The following is a 21,591-nucleotide window of genomic DNA, read 5'->3' on the forward strand; positions in this document are numbered from 1 at the left end:
TCTTTTAAGGTCTTGAGAGAAACAGGGGAGCTCCGAGAAGCTGGTTTTGGCAGGGGTGTAGTGCCCTTGGTCCCACTTAGGCAGGTAGGGCTGAGGTGGAGCTGGGCTCACTGCAGGTTACCCCTGTGAGCATAGAAGGTGCCCTCACAGGCTGCTCAACTTGAAACTTTCACCTCCTGACAGAGGTGGGTACCACATCCACCCTGGCTGACATTCACAGCTGTGTGACTCAAACCCACTGTATCTGGTAGGGGTTTTGCGCATATTGAGACATTCTCCATCAGTCATAATTTTCTGTAAATACCTATTTACCCAACATAGCACAGCTGTTCCAGCCCACTAGGTACATATGAATAAAACTGTTTAAAATACTCTTTATACCAAATTTATACCTGTTTAAAAACCCTAAAAAACACAAGACTGCTTCTTCAACTGAGGAGTCAGAACAACCTAATCTATCAGTTAAATACATGTTTGCTCTTCCCTTTCCGTGCCTCTTGATCTGGTTTTCATATGCTAGAAGAAGAGCATTTTGATGCTATTGGCTTCAGTCACTTTGAAATATACAGCTTCTGGCATGATGAAATCACATCCTTTAAAGTCTTTCATCTCTGTAAGATGTTTTTTCTTCTTCTTTAATGTGGCTGCAGCATGTACATTAAAATATTTTGAGTAATGTTCAAGCAACTCTGTGTTTTCTCTTACCCATATCCCTCTAGATTTTAGTGTTTCATGACAGACTTTGATCATGTCAACATTATGTGCTTCAGAAAATGGTTAGCTGGAACAGAGATCTGAAGTGACAGAAAACCAAGTGGGAATGGTGGTCTTCCCTCACTACATGGCAGCTGGACACAGCTTTGGTCCTGGGCCCAGTTTTGACACGATCCCTGTGTTTGCAGATACCACACAAGGCATAAGAGCCTGACCATTATCCCATTGTCCAAGGGGTGCCAGGTCCCACGGGGCACAGAACCTTCATGCTGCTGCCACCTGTCTCCTGTTTTCCCCTTCTCAGCTCCAGGCAGGGTGGCAGAGAAGGGACAGTGGCTTGTCTAGCGGAAATAAGTGTGTGCAACTTTCTGCTACTCATAGCTAGGTCACCTATGAAAAATTGCCTGGACCAGACTGGGCTGGGCTGGTCCTTCAGCCCTGCCACAAGAGAAAGCAAGGCACAGGGCAGTTCTTACAGAGCACTTGAACATAGGACGTGAAATTAGAAATAGGCTTAATGGCTACAGCACTCATTTCACATGGGCTTAAGCAGGTAGCCATGGGCTGGCACTGCTACTCCAAACTACCTCTATGTTCTGAGTGAGTCTGAGAGGTTTGAACATCTTCTCCACATGCAAAAGGAGAGGAGATGTGGTGGAGTGGCACACCATGCTTCAGCTGCTGCTCAGAGTCAGCTTTTCCAGGGAAAGGGCTTCAAGCTGTGGACCCTGTACCCTGACAGCACATTATTTCAGCCTTGCTCCTCTCTGAAGTGCTCTCAGTGCTCTCCCGATCCTTTTACCTTCATCCCCTACTATTATTTTACTTTATAGTTTTTACAGCAGAAAACTGCCCTGGAAAATTCAATGACTGGACTTCAGAAGCAGCAGTGACAGCAAAACAGCTCATGTATTTGTACAGCCAAGGGTGGGGTTTTCTTGACAGGGCAGCTCTTTCTTCAGAAACAGCCCAGGGAAGGTACAGTCATGCTTTTAAAACTCTTTTCTCCAAGGCATTGGCTTTGGAGTTTCATTTCCACCAAATATTTATTAATGTACAATATGAGGGCTCTACATTAAAAACTCAACTGCTCATTGTCCTTTCCCCCACAAAAGCATTAGTGCTTTCTCAGAGCTGGTCCATGTGTTGCTGGCTTTGGAAGACACACTTGTGTCTGTATTACTGCTGACATTAAGGATGAGACATTCACAGGCCAAACCTAGGCCAAGTTGTCCAGTGAGGTGACACAGGCAGACTACAGGAGAGCTGCACTTCACCCTCAAGGTTTGCAAGATGACAGCATTTGCACTTGGCTTCAAGGTCTCCCAGCTCTTCTATCAATGTTTCCAACCTGGAACAAACAGAAAGAATCAAACCCTTATCTACATAATTCAGCATTTGAAAAACCCCTCATGTATCCCTGAGAGCAAAAAAATTTATGCACTAAATGGATCTGGCAACTGTACAGGCAGTTAAAGTGCAAGATTACAGTTGTGGCTTCTCTCCTTTCCTGAGGGAAGCCATCAATCTGGGACTCCCTTCTCCTCCCCAGCCCCATTCATAGCCCAGAGCATGAGAAGGGTGCCTGAGGGGGGAAAACCACACAAGCTCTGAGGGCTGAAGATGGTGAAGCCTTTTGTTTCTGAAATTCAGATTTTGCAATAATTTCCAGCTCACAAGGGCTTAGGCTTACTGCTGCCAACTGCCCTTGCAGCTCCACTGCGGCAAATACAGTTCTGCTATTCTGTGTTTGCAATCCTCCCCCTTCCACGCCCTAGGAGCAAAGGGAGGAGGAAAGGCTTGCACTCTTAAAGCAGTTATTTAAGGATGAACACAAACATTAGCTTTACTCCAGAAGCAGCAGCAGTTCTCACAGATTTCCTTCATCAGAAGCTGGGAGATCACCTGGGCTCCTGTAAGGAGAGTGCAGGTTTTAGTGCCAATGGCTCAGCTTCCATGGGTTTTTCCCAAGAGGCTGAGGATGCTATGCAGCTCTAACAGAGACCTGTTTTATTTGTACAGGTAAATCAGGGATAGAGTACTAAAACCAGAAGTGCAGAAACATGGAAGGAATTTACTAATGGATACTATTCCATTTTTCTTTCCTTAGCATTTGTGATGCCTGGTAACAACCTTTCTGTAAAACTGTAACTGAAGAACACTAACATGGAAAATCAGGAAATCACAGCTGTATTCTAGAGTGATGGGCAGCTTCATAAATAGCAATTAATTTCTTAGCTTTTTGTGTGTTTTAATATGCCATTTCTTTACCTTTCTGACAAGGAAAAAAACCCCACATCAGTTCTGTTCTTACCAACAACAGTTACATCCCCTCATTGCCCAGGAAGGGGAACCACCCCAAAGCACTCACACCCAAGCCCCTTCAGGTGAGTAGCATGGCCAGAACCCATGGAAACTACCTGCTTTTCCAGAGACAGAGAAGCACAAAACCTTTTTTTTTTTTTTTTTTGGTGTAGCCTGCCTCCAGGGCTGATGAATCAAACCAATTGTGCTGTAAAGATCTACTCGTTTTAGGAGAACCAGTTGCCAGTTCCTCCTCAAAGTACAAGTATTTTACTTGCAGAACAGTGCAGATAATTAATCCAACTTCCTGCAGAGGCATTCCCACTGTTTTCAGATTACTTGTAGATTTAGGCTGTTTAAAGCAAGTCCTCAGGCTGCTTGTTCATAGGCCCAAAGCTTGGCACAGGAAAGCCTCTCTTACCGCAGCAGCTTTGGGTATTATCAGTGAAGCAAATGATCCAGAAGTGGGAATTTTAAATAACAGCTGCCTCTGACCACACTTGCATCAATGTTAGGAAAAAAGCTTATGTCTAGCAGCAGAGAGCTGCAGAGCTTTTCTAGCAAAGCACTTCATGCCTTTCCAAACACACTGATTTCCTCCACAGCTCATTTATCCTGTCAGCCACAGCCAGGCTTCTCCATGCATGGTTCAACCTGAGCACTGCCAGCACAGGGAAGGCTCATGGTTCATGGCAGATTGACAGAGGAGCTGCCCCAAGCAGAAAGTTTCAACTCAGGCCTTCAAGGCTGACAGTTTCATTCCTATAACCTGACAACACCAGCTGTGTGCACTGGCAGCCCAAGAAGGATGAGTGGATGAGGAAGAAGAGGACCAAGAAAAGAGCCATGCAGCACCTCTGATCAGCTGGTGGCAGTTCAAAACCACAGCCAAGAGCAGGGGTGACAGATGTGCTGGGCAAGAGAGACACCCCAAGTTGCTCAGCTTCCTGTCACTGAGGAAGGCAGGCTGCAATCTGGAGCCAGAGAGAGAAAGCAGACAGGGGAGCCCGGGTAGTTTTCTAAACTGATTTACATGCTGGTGGCCAGAAGGGGTCCAAGCCAGACCAATGGGTGACAGGAATGACTCCAGAAGGACCTGTTCCTCTTCCCCAGCCACTGCCAGTGCTGAGGGCCAACCCGTTACGCAGCACAGCAGAGCTGCCTACTCCATATGGGGTTTAGTCCTACACAGATTCACTCTCACTTGGGCAGGACAAAGGGAAAACTTCAGAGCAAACTCAGGAGGTGCTGAGACCAACTGATGCTGCCATCAGCCACTAGGAGACCCAGAGGCTGCAATCATCCTCGGGATCCAAGATTCCCAGAGGAAAGGTAAAAAACAGCTCAGTATCACTGCTGGAGGCCCCCACCTTGCAGACACTGGGAAGAACCTGCTAGAAGAGCCTGTTTTTACCACCCACAGCCCTGCAGCAGTGAGGCGTGGAGGCAGCAGGCAAACCATTGCCACCAGCTGTCCCCAGTGCCACTGCTGGACTGCAGCAGGACATGGTGTCCAAAAGCACTGGCTCCAGGCCAGCCCCTCTGCAGGAGAAGCCAAAAGCACAAAAGAGAAAGAAGAGACTAATGCATCCTCTGAAGGTGGCAACAGAAGGCAGGGGTAGTTGCAGAGAGGCCCAAACCCAGGAAACCTTCCCTAAGGCTTAAACACTGAGAAATTCTCTCCAAAATCAAAGCTATCAAGAAAACTCTTTCGCATGACAGAACTGCTTGTTCCAACTGCTGCAAGTCTGGAGCAGGATTGCTTCTGAAAGGCCTTAGGATGTTGTCTGGAACAACTCCTGGCACAAGGAGCAATGCTCTCACTCAGGCTGGCTGCTGGCAACTACAGCTAGGGCAGAAAACAGAGGCTGGTGGCTCCAGCCCTACACCAAATGAGCCACACAGAAAATTTTGTTAGAAAGAATATCCTCTTGGGGATTTTAGTTTGGGAACAAGACCCTCCCCAAAGAGATTCAAGGTGTAAAAAAATAGTGCAAGAGCAACCCTTAGCAGGTGCTCACAGAGAGATCTGTGTTGTACTTTTAAAGGAAAGTACCCATACTGGCAAAGCCAAAATGTAGTTTATTTCAGGTGGCTTGCTACAAAATTCATATTGTATTAATGTATTCTTCATGCATAGGTGACAAAAATTAGGAATCAGTGTGCATGGCACAAAAGTGATTTTTCTTTTGAAAATACACTCTCATCTAAAAAACATTCTTGTGCTGAGTTTCTCATTTTTATTAAAATCAGTTATATTAGGAAACAAAACCCCTTCAATTGTAACATAATGGCTTACCTGATCTTTACCCCTTGCTGCTCAGAGTGCATGCAAAGGGAAATATTAAATCAAAGGTAGCAACACATGATGTACAGCAGAGCTCAAAACCTGGAACAGGAAAGTTGCCATTTCATAGCCAGTTACTGCTGAGCACTGTTACTCCCTCTGCTGTACTATACAGGTCTGGAAGCAGAAGGATGCAGTGGGAAGATGGTTTTAAGGGATTTTCTCTGTACACGACCCCAGTGGCACAGCAGACACACCAGAGCCTTTGGTGATATTAAGAAAAGCTTCATGTCAGCTTTGCATATAGCAGTTGAGCCATAAACTTCTGCAGTTTTTATCTTCATTTGACATTGGCCAGTCCAACCTGTGAGCCAAGGCCGCAGGAGCAGCAGGATCCCTCACATGCAGTTGTTTGTAGTTGAACTGTGCTGTCCTTTGAAGGGCAGAAGTCTAACTCCAGCAATTGCTGTCTGACTTTCACAGGTAGCTCTGGTCTCAATTTTTAAGTCTCAAAACTTGCACAAACCTACCCAGCAAAATAATGTAGGAGTTCCTAATGCAATCTTATTGTCCTAAAATAGAATGCTAAAATAGAATGATTTCCACCCTCCACTTGCATCTCCAATGTCTTTGTCTCTTAGACATTCCCCTACACAGAAATCTCAACACAGAATATTGAGCAAGATATCCATTAACACAAGCACACTAGGGAAACTTCAGCTATTTTTCAGAATTGCTCTCAATGCATCCACAAATACTGCAGAACAGAACAAAACTACACTTGTTTATCTGCAATTAAAACCACCTTCCCACACACTTTTTAATTGGGTTCATGAAGAACAATAAAAATCAACAGCTGAAGATATCTTCAGATGGAGCACTAGAGAAAAATACAAGGACATATCATGGGTTTTCCAAATGAATTCATCTGGGTAAGAAATGTCCTGTGTAAAGACTAATGTCAGTATCAACTCTTATTTCTGAAGCGGAATCCCTTCCATGATTCAGGATAAATCTGAATTTTTAAGAATTAATTTTATTAAGTCCCTGATGGTATTATGAATTTTATGACAATTTAATTAAACTTTCAAGTATGAACGAGAACTGTAAGTAACTTATCACAAACGCTTGTAACTCAGACTAAGCATAATAAACTAAGCCCTTGTTAGGAAAGGCTTGATTTTGAATATCTTAACTTGAAAGAAATTCCTGCTCCATCTTGCATGCTGAAATAGAGGAATTTTTCTGCATAATAAATAAGGCACAGCTCAAACATTCCACCCAATTCATATTCATCTTGAGACAACCAGGAAATTTTTAATCCTCTTGTGAGATTAAAGATTTACCTGGAGGTAACTGGCTAAAACAGTGCAATGGAAGCATCTTAAAGCTGGTTATGTAGGAGTTGTCCTCTTCCAAAACATCATCAGCATGGAAACCTGTGTCCAACTCCCTGTTTCAGAGAGCAGAAGCCCAGGAAGGCACCTGGGCAGCTCATGCTGCAGACCTGGGAGGCTAAGCCCACCAGGTCCATCACACCTGTGTGGTATCAGATGTGGCAGGAAGCTCCTGCTTCAGCAGTGAAGCCACTGTTGGATGAGAGGCATGGACTGACTACTGTAACACAGACTTCCTTGGAGCCCTGGGCCCATTCCAGCATCAGCTTTCCTCAGAATGCAGGGTTGGAGGGGGTCCCCTTGGCTGCCACCATCCCGTGTCAGGCTGATGCCTGCCAAATGGAAGACAAGCCCAGTGAGAAGTTCATAAAACACTATTTCTTAGTTAACTGAACTATGCTCACTCCTGACAGCGGTTCCTGAAATCTTTTGCAAGACGCAAAAGCTGATTTTTTAAAAGGTGATGCTGTTTACACAGCATTATGTGCTAACATACCTCCAGAGCTAAACAAAACAATTTCTTCACTCCTAATTAAATCTGAATCAGTTCCACATTAAGATGATTCTTTTCAGGGCATTATTTCTTTTGCACTACTATAATTTTTGAAGCATGAGATTGTACAATACACAGAAGCCTGATGGCCCCTTTGCACTGAGGTTGGAAACATCCAGGCAGTCTGACAGGGTGCAGAAGGAGATACTTCAAGAGGTAATTTTCATTTGTCAAATGAAGCAGTGCCAAGATGTCCAAAATATTTTCTTGTCAACATACTGAAGACACCCTGTGGAGAGACCACCACCACACTGGCATCAGACTACTGCCTTGGAAGAGGAATCTTCTGTCTCACTCAAGAGAGGTATTTTCATGACACATAAATACATTTAAGTCTCCAAGTTTTGTAGACCTAAACTTTTCTAGACACAATGAAAGACATTCCAGGTGTGCCTGGAGCCCAGAAAAATCCCCAAACCAAAACCAATTTAAAATTACATGTTCTCCTACAAACAACCTAACACTGGCTGAAACTTCTGTAGGACAGGAATGCAGCCTGCAGCTGTAAGACTTCAAGATTTATTTATTTTAAACCTTATCAGCTGGTGCTGCTGAACAACTAGTGCACTTACACCAGCACAAAGGAGATAAGGTTTCAATACAGTGGTATTTGGGGGAGGCAGTATTTATTTACATGAGAAATCAGACAAATATTAAGTACTTATACCTTACCTGAAAATGATTCCTTGAAAACCAACTTATGTTTTTGAAGGCCAATACAATTATGCATTGTTTTAATCTTAATGCTATAGGAAAACAGAAAGACCATATTTACAACGTCAACAGTTCAGTTAAGAGAACTTTGTATTGCTATCCAGTTGTGCTGTCTGCACAGCTTTTAGACCTATATAAAAACCCCAACATGAATCTCATACACCTGTAAGCTGGGTGTAACCACAAACCACAGCTAAATCAGTATAAGAAGAGTTACAGGGATAGAACTTAACAGCACTAGACTGTGAGCACAGCACATACCACACAGCAGTATCACGATGCATTCACACTTACAGTGAAGCACCTCAAGGCACTCGGCAAATGTTCTTACCACCTACAGTAAGAGCTGCTCCAAACTTGAAGGGCTCAGCAGGTACTGTTGTCAACCACTCTACATTGAGAGGTAGGGTATCTGGTGTTTTCCTCCTCTGGGACATGCAACAAGGTGGACACACAAGAGGAAAAGCCCTAAGGGCCACCTCTGAGATCAAAGGCCAGAAGACAGACAGCACCTCTCCCTCCCCAGCAAGTTTCAGTCCCGTGTGTCCAGGCCATCTGGCATTGGCTTGAATTTGAGGCGGGAACATCGCTGGACCCCACATCACTACAGTTCACTCGTGGAGAGTTTTCCGTACCTGCAACCCTCAAATTATGCAGTACTACAACAATTTCTAATCAAACAATTTAATATCTAATTTATCAAAGTAAGAAAGTAACTTGTTTTCGTTTTCACTGAACCATGGTGAAAAAAGGTCATTGTTTTATTCAGCATCATAGTTACATAACAGTTGTCTGTTTCTATTACTAGAAAGAATTTATTAAAATAGTCCTGAAAGACATCTTTTCTTTTTCCAATGATTTCAAAACTAAGCCTTTTAATGCCAATTCCACAAAGTCACGGGTTTGATCGGTAGTAGCCAGTTATAGCAATTGTCAAGGCACAAGCTCAGCTCTGCACACCCGCTGCAGCTTGTATTGGAAAAGAGATATGCCAATTACATCTGCACTTACAAATGCATAATCCCTTCATCGTATATTGCAACAGGAGAAATTAACATTAAACACAGACTAAGAAAGGTAAAGGATTTATTTCTGATATGATTTGTAGAGTTAAAGTAAAAACCTACTGAATACTTTATGTAGTAGATGAACATAACCTTAGTACTTACTTTCTAACAGTTTATTTAATGGCTGGAAGTGTACAACATGAAGTAGGCCTCACGTTTATAATTGTTCAATTTTGCTTATTGTTAGATGAGATTAAAATACAGTAGCCGTCCCTTTAGACTATGGTGCAACACTGATCATGTGCCTTGATAGGTAGGAAAAATGATTCATTAAATAAATGATGATGACATAACATGTAGGGAAGACTTTGGATTGTCTATTTTAAATGTCAACATAATAGGCAATTAAGAATAGAACTTCATTTTAAGTGCACTTCCACATGCTTTGTTTATAATATAGCAAAAACTTCCTATCTCTTTTCCAGACACTTCACTCCCTACTCTAAAGCTGTTCAGTTGAAAATGCACTTTCCCCAGTAAACTTTTTTTTTAAAGAAACTAAAATTTCTACCTTTTCATATGCTAAGAAATGTTTCCTAATTAAAAACACAGTTTATTACAAGACATGTGAAGACAACATATAGTGAAATGAATTTTAATTGTTGTGCTGTGACTAAAGTAAAGTTCTCAAGGCTGCAATTTAACATTCCAAGTTCTCCCTTCCATCTTTATTGATTCTTAAGATTTTGCACAGAAACTCTTTGGGGGCTAGAACAGCAGTAATTGCATCACACTGTTTTTCAAGACTTCAAGTTTCAAAAGCAAACTCTTCAAAAAGTACAGTTCTTGATTTGATTAGATACAGGGACAAAAATATAGCACATACTTGAAGGTTACATGGTCTACAAATGATGGCAATATTTTCCTTGGGAGAGTACAGTTTGTTTTCTTGTAAATACTCAAAAAGGCTCAACTTCAAGCAGTAATAAACACAAGCAAAAGTGATTTAACCCTTAAAATAAATATTCAGGAAAACCTCTCTGTACATACAAGTGAAAGAATATGTAACACTTTCACGCTAAAAGAAAAAATAAAGATTTTGTTCATATAAGCAGCTGAAATCTGCTGTTCCAGCCCAATGTCCCCGGTAAAGAAGGGAGGCACAAACACAGGTGACTACTGTAGCTCACTATCTTATGGCCTTTTTGGACAGGGACATGATCACCATCATTTTTTAATCCCTTTTGTTAAACTTATTACAGCATGCCAAATCCTTTGGCATACGTGATGGCCTTCAATAATCTTTCTTTAAGCTTTTCTTTGCTTGAGTACTCCGGAAGCAAAAGTACATTAAAGCATGTGTGAGATGTAGGTAACCTGTGGGATAAAAAATACAAAAATTCAGATCTTGGAACATGCAAAAGAAACACACCTCTATTTTACAAGTCCACAAATAATGAATTTGAAGAAAATGAACTTCCCTTATAGACTCAACTTTCAGATTTAACTAGGTAAATAATTTTAAAGCACAGAATTCACTTCCATTTATTAAAAAAAAAACAAGGAAAATGTACAATTTATTTTTTTTTTTACCTCTCTGTATCTGGGCCATTTTTGGCTATGATCATCTTTAACTTTCCAAGTCCTCCCACAGGGGCTCTGTCTGTGCCTGTTGTAAACTGTAAGAACAGTCTTTTCTGTTCATCTGTAAATGAATGGACTATTTCCCAGAATTCCCTGTCAAAGAATAAATCAAGAAGTAAAACTGTAAACTTTGTAATCTGTAAACTCTTTGTTATAAATAAGAATTTCCAAAGTAAAGATCCAAAGATCTTTGTAATTGAACAATAATTCTAATCAGTCTTAACACCAAGTTTACAAGTTGCATTCATAAACCAAAACTCTCAGAATGTATTTACCAATAAATGAGATTCAGAAATACAAATCAGAAATATTACTAAACACTGCAGTTTAACTGTTCTGAAACATTGATTTGGTTGTGTTCTGCAGATATTTTATATTATTCTTATTTCCTAAGGAATTATACTGATTCAACAATGCTTATACCATCTCCTCTTCTCTACTGATAATACTTGAGAAAACTGAAATTACATGTAAGACATTTGCATCTCCAGTCCTACAGAAATACTAAATCTTATAATATTAAATTCATTATGAAGAAACAAGCAGATGAAGTGTTTTTTTTCTTTACAAAATCAGAAAAAATTACCTAATAATAAGAGAGTCTCTTGTATAGCCACCATCGTATTCTGTAGTTTCTTCTAGTGCTTGAAAATCTAAATTCTGTAAGAAGATGATATTTTTAAAGATGATCACTAATTATATACTCAGGATCAAAAAAAGCTCCACTCCTTAGTGTATATTCAAAATTCTTACCCTACTTCCACAAATAAGTAATTCAATTTCCTCTGGTCTAAATAAATATTTCAAAGGAGATTCATTGGTCACCATGTGGAATCCTCTCCGAAAGGCCTTGAACTGCTTTTCTACTGATTTATTGAGTATATAGTCAGCATAGAGATTGACAAATTCCTGCAAGGAAATAAATGCCAAAAAATCTTAATACTTCAACATTTGCCACTTTAAGTACCTCCCAAAAATACAAGACCCCAAAATACCTAATTCTGTAATTCTACACTAATTATCTGAGCTCAGCTTTTATTCAGCAACACAAAAGAACAAGTCTCAAATACTGCTCAAACAGGTCAAACATCCCACCCAGAAGCTACGGATCCATGTATCAATGCTTTCTTTAAGAGAAGCCTTTTCTGTTCACAACTACACTGTGCTACAGCAATTTTAAAAGTCTTTTAAACTTAAAAATTTTAAGTGAGACCAAACTTTTGTAGGGTTCTACATAATTCTACATAGAGTATATCAAAGAACTACTGATTCTGTTCAAAAGGCTGAGCGTACCTTTCTGTTTTCATTCGTAATAGGAATTTTATCACCGTTTTCCTTTAAATCGTGCATCATTGGATTGCCAAAGAGATCCGTGTGAGATATTTGAAACGTTATCATCATATCATCTTCCACACTTCCTTCATACTCTAGTAAGTCTCTCAAACTCTGATACAGAACCTAACAGAATAAGAAATACATGTCTGTCAAAGTAAGCTTTGATAGATCCCACTGAGTAATACAAGACGACATGAGACCACTGGGCTCAAAAAAGGGATGTTATATGCTATGACACAAGTCACCTAAATCTCCCATAGGAGTCCAAACAATTGTTTAATAAGCTCAGTATCTGTAAAGAGAAACAATAGAAGATATTAAGACAAAAAAGAAACACGGCAATCAGAAATAACTCCCTTAAAAGAGCCTTTTAGTACCCACCAATCTTCCAAAATGCAATGGTCAAACCTGCAGTTTAAGAGCCTTTAAAAACCTCCTCTTCTCTTACATCTTTTGAACATGTCTTTACTTAAGACATCCAGAATATGTTACACTAGTAAGGGGAACATTTATGAGTTAAAAATCAAAGAAACTCCTGTCTTTTATATCAGATAAAATTCATACAGTAGGTTTTTATCTTCTTATTTAAAACCCAAACCAACTAGGAAGCAATCCTTAAGCAACATAGATGGGGCAGTCTTTAATGTAAGAAGACATTTATATACCAAAAATAAAAAATTACGAGTTAGGTCAGAATTTACCAATCTGAATCTGAAATTACCTGCAAGAATTTGCTCTATTCAAAGGAGCAACCAGCCTTCCTCCCCGCTATGCCTTAGGAAAAGCCCAAGACTTCCCTGGAAACCAAAGACTATGCAGCACAGGAACAATTATTTGGCTGCAATAGAGGTGTAGGGGTTAAAGAATACAAAGTGAAGGTGAAAGTGACAACTGTGTGCAACTGTATTTTTACAGTGAAGTAGAAAAAAAATAATTTCCCCCTGGTGTTTTAATTGAAACATGAAAGTTAACACGTAAGCCTCAAACTCTCACTATCTGTATGTTTTTGACTCTTCCACAGGACCTTTAAAAAGGTGCACTGAAAATCACTGGACTTGGAACCATTGGCGAGGGCTGGTGAACATCCTATTCTCCATGCTCTACAGCATTAGAAAAATCATTGGGAGGCTTAACTACTGTGAATTTCATTTTGGGTTTGAGAAGTGAAAACTGAAAGCTCTGAAGTGTTTGAGTCATATGAGAAACACAAAGAGTTAAAAAAAGATTATTTAGAAGAAATCAGTGTAGGTGTTAGATGAGAAATTACAAAGCAGGGGAGAAAAATTAGGAAATGATCTGACCATCCTGTTCCATAGAAATACATTCACTTTTTTTTGATCACAAAAGGTTTTGAGTATGTAATAAAAGTTAGAGGAAACTCGGGCACTATTTCTCAACATCACTATACAGAGAAACTGGTCCAATCTGGCATGCTGTTGTATGTAGCCATTCAAAGCAGACCAGATAATCTATTTTTTGATTACACATGCACCATTTTCAAAAATGAAAGCCAAGTTCTTTCTAGACAGTATCGTTTTACTAATCTTTTTTTTAAATATGAAGATTTTGTATAACTGCTTATAAAAGGGAAGTGTCCCATTGTTTGAAACAAAATGAAGCTTGCTAACAACTCCTACCAGCAACGTGAGGGAAAGCCACTGGTGATCTCTGCAGGTGGAGGAGGGCCTGCACACACACTTGGTGTGCTCTATCTAGTAAAGCACATGTCCAGCATAGTAATTGTAAACAGCCATTGGCTGGGAATGTGTGTGAGAAGATGGACACTGATCACTGCTTTGCTAGGAATATTCATTAACTGTAGGGATATTCATAAACTGCCTCATCTGTCTCTTGCTTTAGACAAAAACCAGGAAGAACATCACACCTTTGCATGTTTACTCTTACTTGCACTTTTTTTTGGTAGAAATTTACCTCTACAAATAGCTATAAATGGCCCAATTTTAGAAGTCTCTTTGGGGAAGAGACATGCCTGTTTATGCTTAATAATTCTTAGTAACATTTAAGAGTTTATGTAGTAAAAAAAATAAAGCTTTATTGATACTGTGCCCTATTCACTGACATTACAATTTTGCCTCCTCCAAACCAAATGTAGCAAGAGGTTTTACTGCTTATGAATTTATTTTAACAAATACACTCTTAACGCAAGTCACTGGTTATTTCACTTTCACTTCTGACAGTGATCTCATGTTGAACTGAAATACAGATTAAATTATAGCATGGAAAATGGACTATTAAACTTAAAGAACATAATGAACTTACAGGATGAGAGTCTGCCAGATCACGGAAAGTTCCTTTTTTGCCCATTAGCTTTCTGTAGACAACCATGGGGAAATGTACATCCAGTATACAGTTGTTGTAAATAGCCAGGCCCAGTACTATGCCAATCAGGGTAAACTGACCCTCAGTTTCAAAAGAGGACGGATTAAACCAAAACAGTTTTGTAGACTCATCATATGTGAACATCCCTGTTTAAAAAAAAAAATTAAAAAATTGAACAATTATGGTTACAATTCAATAAACATGGCACATAAAACATATAATTCCAAACCCATTTACACTAGACTTTAAGACATGCTTAACATTATACTGAACTGAATGGCAAAGAGAAACTACTTACCTTAGGATGACTGGAACTGCTCAAAACACTGTTACTCACATCACCACTAAAAGTGTGCATGAGAACTGTGATACAACATCCTGCAAAACTCACTGAAGCTGCGTGTACACAAGCTTTTATCTCCTCCACTACTGAGGAACCAGCAGCCCACTGACAAGCAGCGATTGTGACTTTGATAAATACAGCAGTACAAGAAAAGAACACAGTCAAAAACGTGGATGAAACAATCTTGAAGGCCTCAAATTACTAAAAAGTGACAGCTTTTCCTCAAAGGCCAATTCAAGCAAAGGAACAGGACAAGATGAAGCCCTACTACTTGATTAGAAGCTACGATGATACACTTAATGCAAGCTTCATTTTCTGCTTTTACACATTTATGCCAAAACCCAATAAAAAGCTTTTTCCCCCTAGAGTTACTATGAATACAAAATGTGTACATACTATTTTACATTTTTAATACAGAAGTAAAACTTAAAACATGCATGCACATCTAATCTACTACCTATCTTTAAATGCAGGGAGTATATACACAGTCCTTGGATCTTAGCTCAGGCACACTTTAGCATTACTATATAAAGAGTATTTCAATACACCCACACAACTTCTGTTTAGATAAACTGAAGTTGAGAATGTATTTGTTTAGCCTTGAAAATAAAAATTCATCAAAGTACTATGAGTTCTTTATTATGCCATACTTCAAAGTAAGTTAATTCAGATTCCAAATCTCTCCAAATTAATAGCATTTTTCAGAGTGAGTAAGACTTGTCTATGGTTCTGTACCACTTGTTATAATAATTGGCTTGCATATGGTGAAGGGCAAGTGCCAAGGTTCAGATTTTTGTTACTGATTCTGGGTACTTGATACTGACACATCCTTTCTAATCCAGTCAAAATAGATTTCTGTGCATTTTCACCAATTTTCTAAGCAACAAAACCAAGAACAGCAGCTTTCTCTTTTAAAATAGTCCAGTGAAACCAAACTAACAGCCAAGAGCCGTTAGGCTTCTTTAATGGAAGCCACTACAGGAAGTACTGTGTAGCATCATATTCCGCATAAAATGTGAAATTAGTATAGGAGCCTGGCAGGGCTCATTTCTATTCTAACAGGAACTATTCTTATCATTTTATAACATTTTCATCTTTCCAGAGTAGCAGATAAGCTGCACACTAAAAGAAGCATGCCCTTGCATAAATGATTGGTGTAGGGAGCAAGGGAAAAAAGAATATGATGGAAGTATGACTGCTGAAACACAAATGTAAAATTTTGGCTCTAACATACCAATTTACCCTTGGTTCGTTAGCTATAACCAAATTTGACATTGCTGTCACACTTTGGATCTCATCAGATTTATTAACCTGGAGGAAGTGGAGGAAATAATTTAAGAACTCCCCATAATCCTATTCTTGCTTTATTGCAGAAGCTCCTTCCTCTTTGGTTTGATTACTAATTCTAGAAGCTAATCACAAAGCAGAGTGAGGAGAGAGGTGAGAGAACGAACAAAGGAACTCTGCTAAGAAACCCTGTACTACTGATTTGTATCCAAACAAGTAAAGATGGTTCTCATTAACAATACACAGTTACTCCTTCCATCATTCCTCCTTTAGGAGGATGACTACTGACAACACAGTGAGCCTCAATATGTGTCAAATACTCTCCTGACCATCAATGAATCTGGAGAGCTTCAGAGAGAAGCAGCAGTGGATACAGAAAGCATAAACATAGAACAATCCAGTTTGGAAGATCATCCAGGCCAACCTTTTGTGAGAAAAATCTCTTAAACCAATAAATTATGAGAACACATACCGATATCTGGATTGAAGATTTCTTCCACAACTAGTTGAAAAAATTCTTTGGAAACACCTCCTTCATCTACCCCTTGCTCTCCTTCAAATTCAACATACAATTGCTTCTTCAAGTCTGCAGGATTTTCCATGGCAATCATCTCCAGCTATTGAGTGAAGAGATAGAAATATTTCATTAGTATATCTGTAGAATAGTTTAGTATCAAATAATGAAATCCAAAGCACCCTCCAAAATTAGGAAGAAAGCAAGAACAAATCACAACAGTAAAATAAGAGAAATAGTAATGCCAAACCACTCTAAACATGTTTCAGAATCTGAATCTGGGGATTAACATCAAGAAACTTATCACAGAACTGATCTGTCAGCCCATTAAAGCTAACTAGCTGTTAGCATTCTCTATTCTATTCTTTTAAGCACTTATTAAAAAAGTTATCATTGTGTTGCACACAATTCACAGAAAAAAGAAGAAAACAAGATGTATTACTGGGATAATTAAATTCATCTGACAATGAAGATTCTGCAATATGATCTACATGTTTGACAATAAACGGCTTTGTGAAGGGATTACTCAGATATGTTTTCAGAGTGGGAGACAGAAAACAAGCCTTTGATGAGTAGTTGCATCTCTCAAACAAAGAGCTGGGGAAAAAAACCCTAAAACCAAAAAATACACTAATATCACAGTCAAATCAACCCCCTCTCCTTGACCCTAATGAGGAAGTCTCAAAACTCTATTGCTGTTATTTCTTCAGTGCCTTCAAACACATCTACTGCACTGATGCTATGAAAGTGAAAATTCAGTTAAGGCCAAACAGAAAGTCTCACATTTTACAAGACAGGGTTTTAAGTCTATATAAAGGCCATTAGAGGCCACAGAATCACATAACAGTTTGGGTTGGAAGGGACCTGGAAAGACCATATAGTTCCAACCCTTTTGCCATGGGCTGGGACACATTCCAGTAGACCAGCTTGCTCAAAGCCCCATCTAGCATGGCCTTGAACAGTTCCAGGGATGGGACATTCCCAACTTTCCTGGGCAACATGATGCAGTGCCTCACTACCTTCACAGTAAATAACTTCTTCTGAGTATCTAATCTAAACCTCTCCTCTATTGTTTGAGGTCATTTGCCCTTGTGAAAACATCCTCTCCAGTTTTTATCAGCCCCCTTTTAGGTGCTGGAAGTTTCTCTAAGGTCTCCCAGGAGCCTTCTCTTCTCTGGCTCTGCAACTTCTTATGTTGAGGACCCAGAGCCAGATGCAGCACTCCAGGGGAGAGTGTCACAAGAGTAGAAGGGGACAGTCACCCAGTCACCTCCCTTACCCGGCTGGCCATGCTCCTTCTGATGCAGCCCAGGGTATGTTTGGATTTCTGGGCTTTGAATGCACATTGCCAGGTCCTTCACTTGCTTACACCAAAAATGAATCCTTTCCAGTAAATCAGAATTCAAGCAAGAATACTTTGCAGCTGATAAGAAATACGCTACTTAAAAGCATAAACACACCACTTACACTTATGCAGCACAATTAGACTAAACATATCTATGTGGCAAAGAAAACTCAACTGCAGTAAATTAAGGCACAGATGGACCTGTATACTCCTCTACCAAGACCGTATTACTTGTGAGATTTGCCTCTGATTTGGGCTACTGCAAATTGCACTTACCAGCAGGTGTCCTTAACATGCTAAATCTTACTTTTTATTTCATTACCCTACCTGATCCACATGTCAACGTTCTTTAGAGACCAGAGTTTTACTACAGAAGTGTACAGTAAAACAGGAACAGAACAGAGAAGGTAAAGGCAACAGAAATGACACCACTGACTCACAAAATCACACCACCAGCAAGACACATTTTCTCCTGCTAACTGCCAAGTCAGCCATACATGATCCAAGCAGCGCAGCAGGGCAGGATGGGTGACAGAGTTAGCGGGGTTATCATAATGGGTTTGAAGGTTTTGAAGCACCTCATGCAAAAGGAGCATGTGGAGAAAAAAAATGCACTATTTGGTATTGAAAACTAAACTTGGAGAGTCTAACTTCATAGCATATAAATCTCAGTTAAAAAATGAAGGCAAGTCATGAAGACCCCAATAATGACAGCAGATGAGATTAGTCTATATTTCAATCAGCAAACTACAACATTTTCTGAAAAACTTAGTTATGTGTTTGTGTAAGCCATTTGTGTAAAAGATTATTTTCCTATGACAACAATGGAGCTTAAGTCATGTTCCAAGTACAACTTGCAACTTCTGAAAAACAGAGAACTAGCATTTATTTGAAAGGTGTAAATACAGGTTAAACATTCAAGTTAGACAGACACAAATTCTCCTATTTGGATCCGTTCCACTTACAACTGACAGCAATAAAGCTGTGGTTTTTTCTCTCTCCTGTCATGATTTTGTTGGCTTTGTAGTCTTTACCACCAGTAAATTACTATATTGCATGATTTATGAATTTTCATGAGTCCTGAGAAAGCATTTCTTTTGGGACAGCAACCCTATGTAATAATGTGAAGACTCTCTTGTGTCATGGAAATGCACTAAAGAATTGCTCATATTTATACATATAGAGCAGTTAAAGAAATTTCAAAATGCTTTTTTGGCTGACAAAAATAGTCAAAAAAAAAAAAAAAAAAAAAAAAAAAAAAAGGAGGAAGGAAACAGTCCTAGTTGAGCAATGCTGGCTAGGCAGATGAGAACAGTGCACTGGATGTCTGCAAGGGAGTCAGGAAAAGGATTACCCAAAAGCCAGTATTTTGAGCAAAGCCTGATGCTCCTTGAAGTAGATTCTATAAGCAGGAAAATGCTAAGCTGCTCAACTCAAAATTGTGGGTTTAGCTGCTCCTTTGAATATCTGTGTCAACACTGATGCCTCACAACAAAAACTGACTGCAGTGGGCAACAGCAGCAAACACAACAGTAAGGAGGCACTGGATTTTAGCAGAACTGCAGGAGTGTTTCTGTACAGGGAAGTATGAACGTCAGTTATTGCTGTCTGGTTCTTGGGTTTTTGCGGCCTTTCTTTCTTTGTTTTTGATAATCACAGCTACCTCAACCTTGTCAACATAGATGCCGCTAGATCAACAATCCAACTGTGTGAATTATCGAAGTTTTGGAAGTTGTTTTCTGTCCTGATGATTTGACTGGCCACGTCATTGAAATAATCATTACATTTTCCAGGGACTTCCTAAAAAGCAGGTGTGTAGTATGTCTGAAGCAGCAGAAGAATGTATGAACTGAAAAGCTGAGAGATGACATCATAAAGAATATCTGTATTTTGTTTGCTGAAACACAACAATGTACCACAGCTTAAGACATGGGGTGATTTTACTTTGTTTACAGAATAACACTGCTTTCCTGAAAGACAGGAATGTCCACTGAACAACAGAAACCAGTTTGGTGACCTGCTTAAAACAGATACTAACTAAACTAATTTCTATTCAGTTAAAAATGATCACAAACCACCTGAAGTTCTAACATAATATAAAAGTTCTCTTTAAGGCAGAGGCAGGAATACTTTCCACACTGGACAGCAAAAATGACAGAACACAGCTAACTTAAGCTTGGAAGTACCAGTGACACATCATGACCTAAGTCGGCCAATACATTTTTCTAAAAACAGGCATGCAAAGTAGTTACAGTGACAAAGCAGCCTTTTCTCCAGCTGTACTGAACAGTTCATGCATTTGGAGCTTGCACACACATCAAGAGGCACATGCTCTGCATCCAACCAAGGCATACCAGTACTAACATTTTTCACCTGAACACACCAAACTTTAACTTGGTCTGAAACAACATCAGATCTCCCTGAGTACTTTGCTGCTAATACAAGAGAGAATCTGCCTGCTTGGGTTCAGGTGTCACAGAAGAGTTTTGGTCATCAATACACTCAGCAGAGTCATTGCAAGCAGGAGAGGGTTCCTGCCCACTAGCTGTCTGCATTCCACATGAAATTTGTCAAAGTGAGTTTCTAATTTGCAAGCAGGTACAAGCCTCGTTCTGCTGAAGGAATGCACCAGGTTTTCACTTGCAAAAGTTGCGTGTCACAACTCACACCCTCTAAATTACTGCTACCTGAGAAGAACACCACATTTAACCTGGGCCATGGGGGTGGGGAAGACTAAACTCAGAAGAAGGGGATGAAAGAAATAGGTCTTGGGGAATGAAAAGGCAGAAGAGAGGATTTAAGGATATATTTCCTTTCATTGCTACCACACTCGCACAACGTGACTCAGCAGTACAGCTAACCTATTAAACCTGCTAGACAGAAAAAAGCATGTTAACTGCTTTCAGAAACTGCAAACTGAGATACCAACTCCCAAATATACGGTTTCCTTAAAAAAAGTGAGGACTAAAGTGTTAAAAATTCTAACATCCCATCCTTGTCCTCAGGTGACTTTTCAGATTAACATACATAAAGTAAGTATACAATAAGTATATAATACAAAGAAAGATGTTTCATTAAATAATTTCCAATAAAAAAGGAAAAATAAGTTTCTGAGCCAAGTTTCATACATGCAAAGAAATTGAACAAGGAATTTGTAAATAAAATTTTTCCTCATATGTATGTGTTTTAGGGAACTAACATTCTCTCAATAAACAACTTTAAACAAGATAATACCTTAAAAGAATTAAAAAGTACTGCTTCAAATTCTTAGTAAGAGGAAAAAAAGTCCTTTGTTAATAATAGTAGCAAAAACCCCCCACCAGTGTTCATATTTGCTTTAATGAAGTCCATGAAGTGAGAACATATACATATTGAATTATAAAAACTAAAGTACTAAGTATTGATAGGAGAAAAACAGCTTGGTAACAACCTCATCAACTCAACTAATGAGCAGAAAGCCATTATTTAGTGTGTTTGCAAGAAGCTGTGAAGGCTGATCAATACATTTGTTTGAAAAATATTCTACATTAATAAGGAAAATATGAGTAAGACCAACTCAACCTCATTTTAGTCAATATTCTTGAAAATGCTTTTATTAGGAAGTTATTAGTTGTTCCATAGATACTCAAAATTAAGTCTTCACTGACTTTACTGTGAAGACACAGTGACACAAATAGTCATTTATTATTAGTTATTTATGTCTAGTGACATAAATAGTTACAATTCGAAAGAGTCTGTAAATATTCAAATCTCTAAAGTTAAAAATTATGAAATTTGAGGGTAAATCTATTGGTACTCAACCATAAG

The 21,591-nt window shown here is 39.3% G+C and overlaps 1 protein-coding gene across 2 annotated transcripts in view; it reads right to left on the reverse strand.

Moving 5' to 3' along the window:
• Positions 1-9,615: 9,615 nt before the first annotated feature.
• UBE3A (ubiquitin protein ligase E3A) overlaps positions 9,616-21,591 on the reverse strand; it is a 47,335-nt gene continuing 35,359 nt past the window's right edge. For both annotated transcript variants that reach the window (XM_083854934.1, XM_083854933.1), the window contains 7 exons: positions 16,398-16,542; positions 14,236-14,441; positions 11,914-12,078; positions 11,374-11,529; positions 11,207-11,280; positions 10,570-10,713; positions 9,616-10,353 (listed from right to left, as the gene is read on the reverse strand). In XM_083854934.1, coding sequence (XP_083711060.1) covers positions 10,233-10,353; positions 10,570-10,713; positions 11,207-11,280; positions 11,374-11,529; positions 11,914-12,078; positions 14,236-14,441; positions 16,398-16,542 — 1,011 coding nt within the window. In that variant the 3' untranslated portion in view covers positions 9,616-10,232. The remainder of the gene's footprint in view (positions 10,354-10,569; positions 10,714-11,206; positions 11,281-11,373; positions 11,530-11,913; positions 12,079-14,235; positions 14,442-16,397; positions 16,543-21,591) is intronic.

The sequence above is a fragment of the Zosterops lateralis genome (genome assembly GCF_965231275.1).
Source record: "Zosterops lateralis genome assembly, chromosome: 2".
Classification (NCBI taxonomy): domain Eukaryota; kingdom Metazoa; phylum Chordata; class Aves; order Passeriformes; family Zosteropidae; genus Zosterops; species Zosterops lateralis.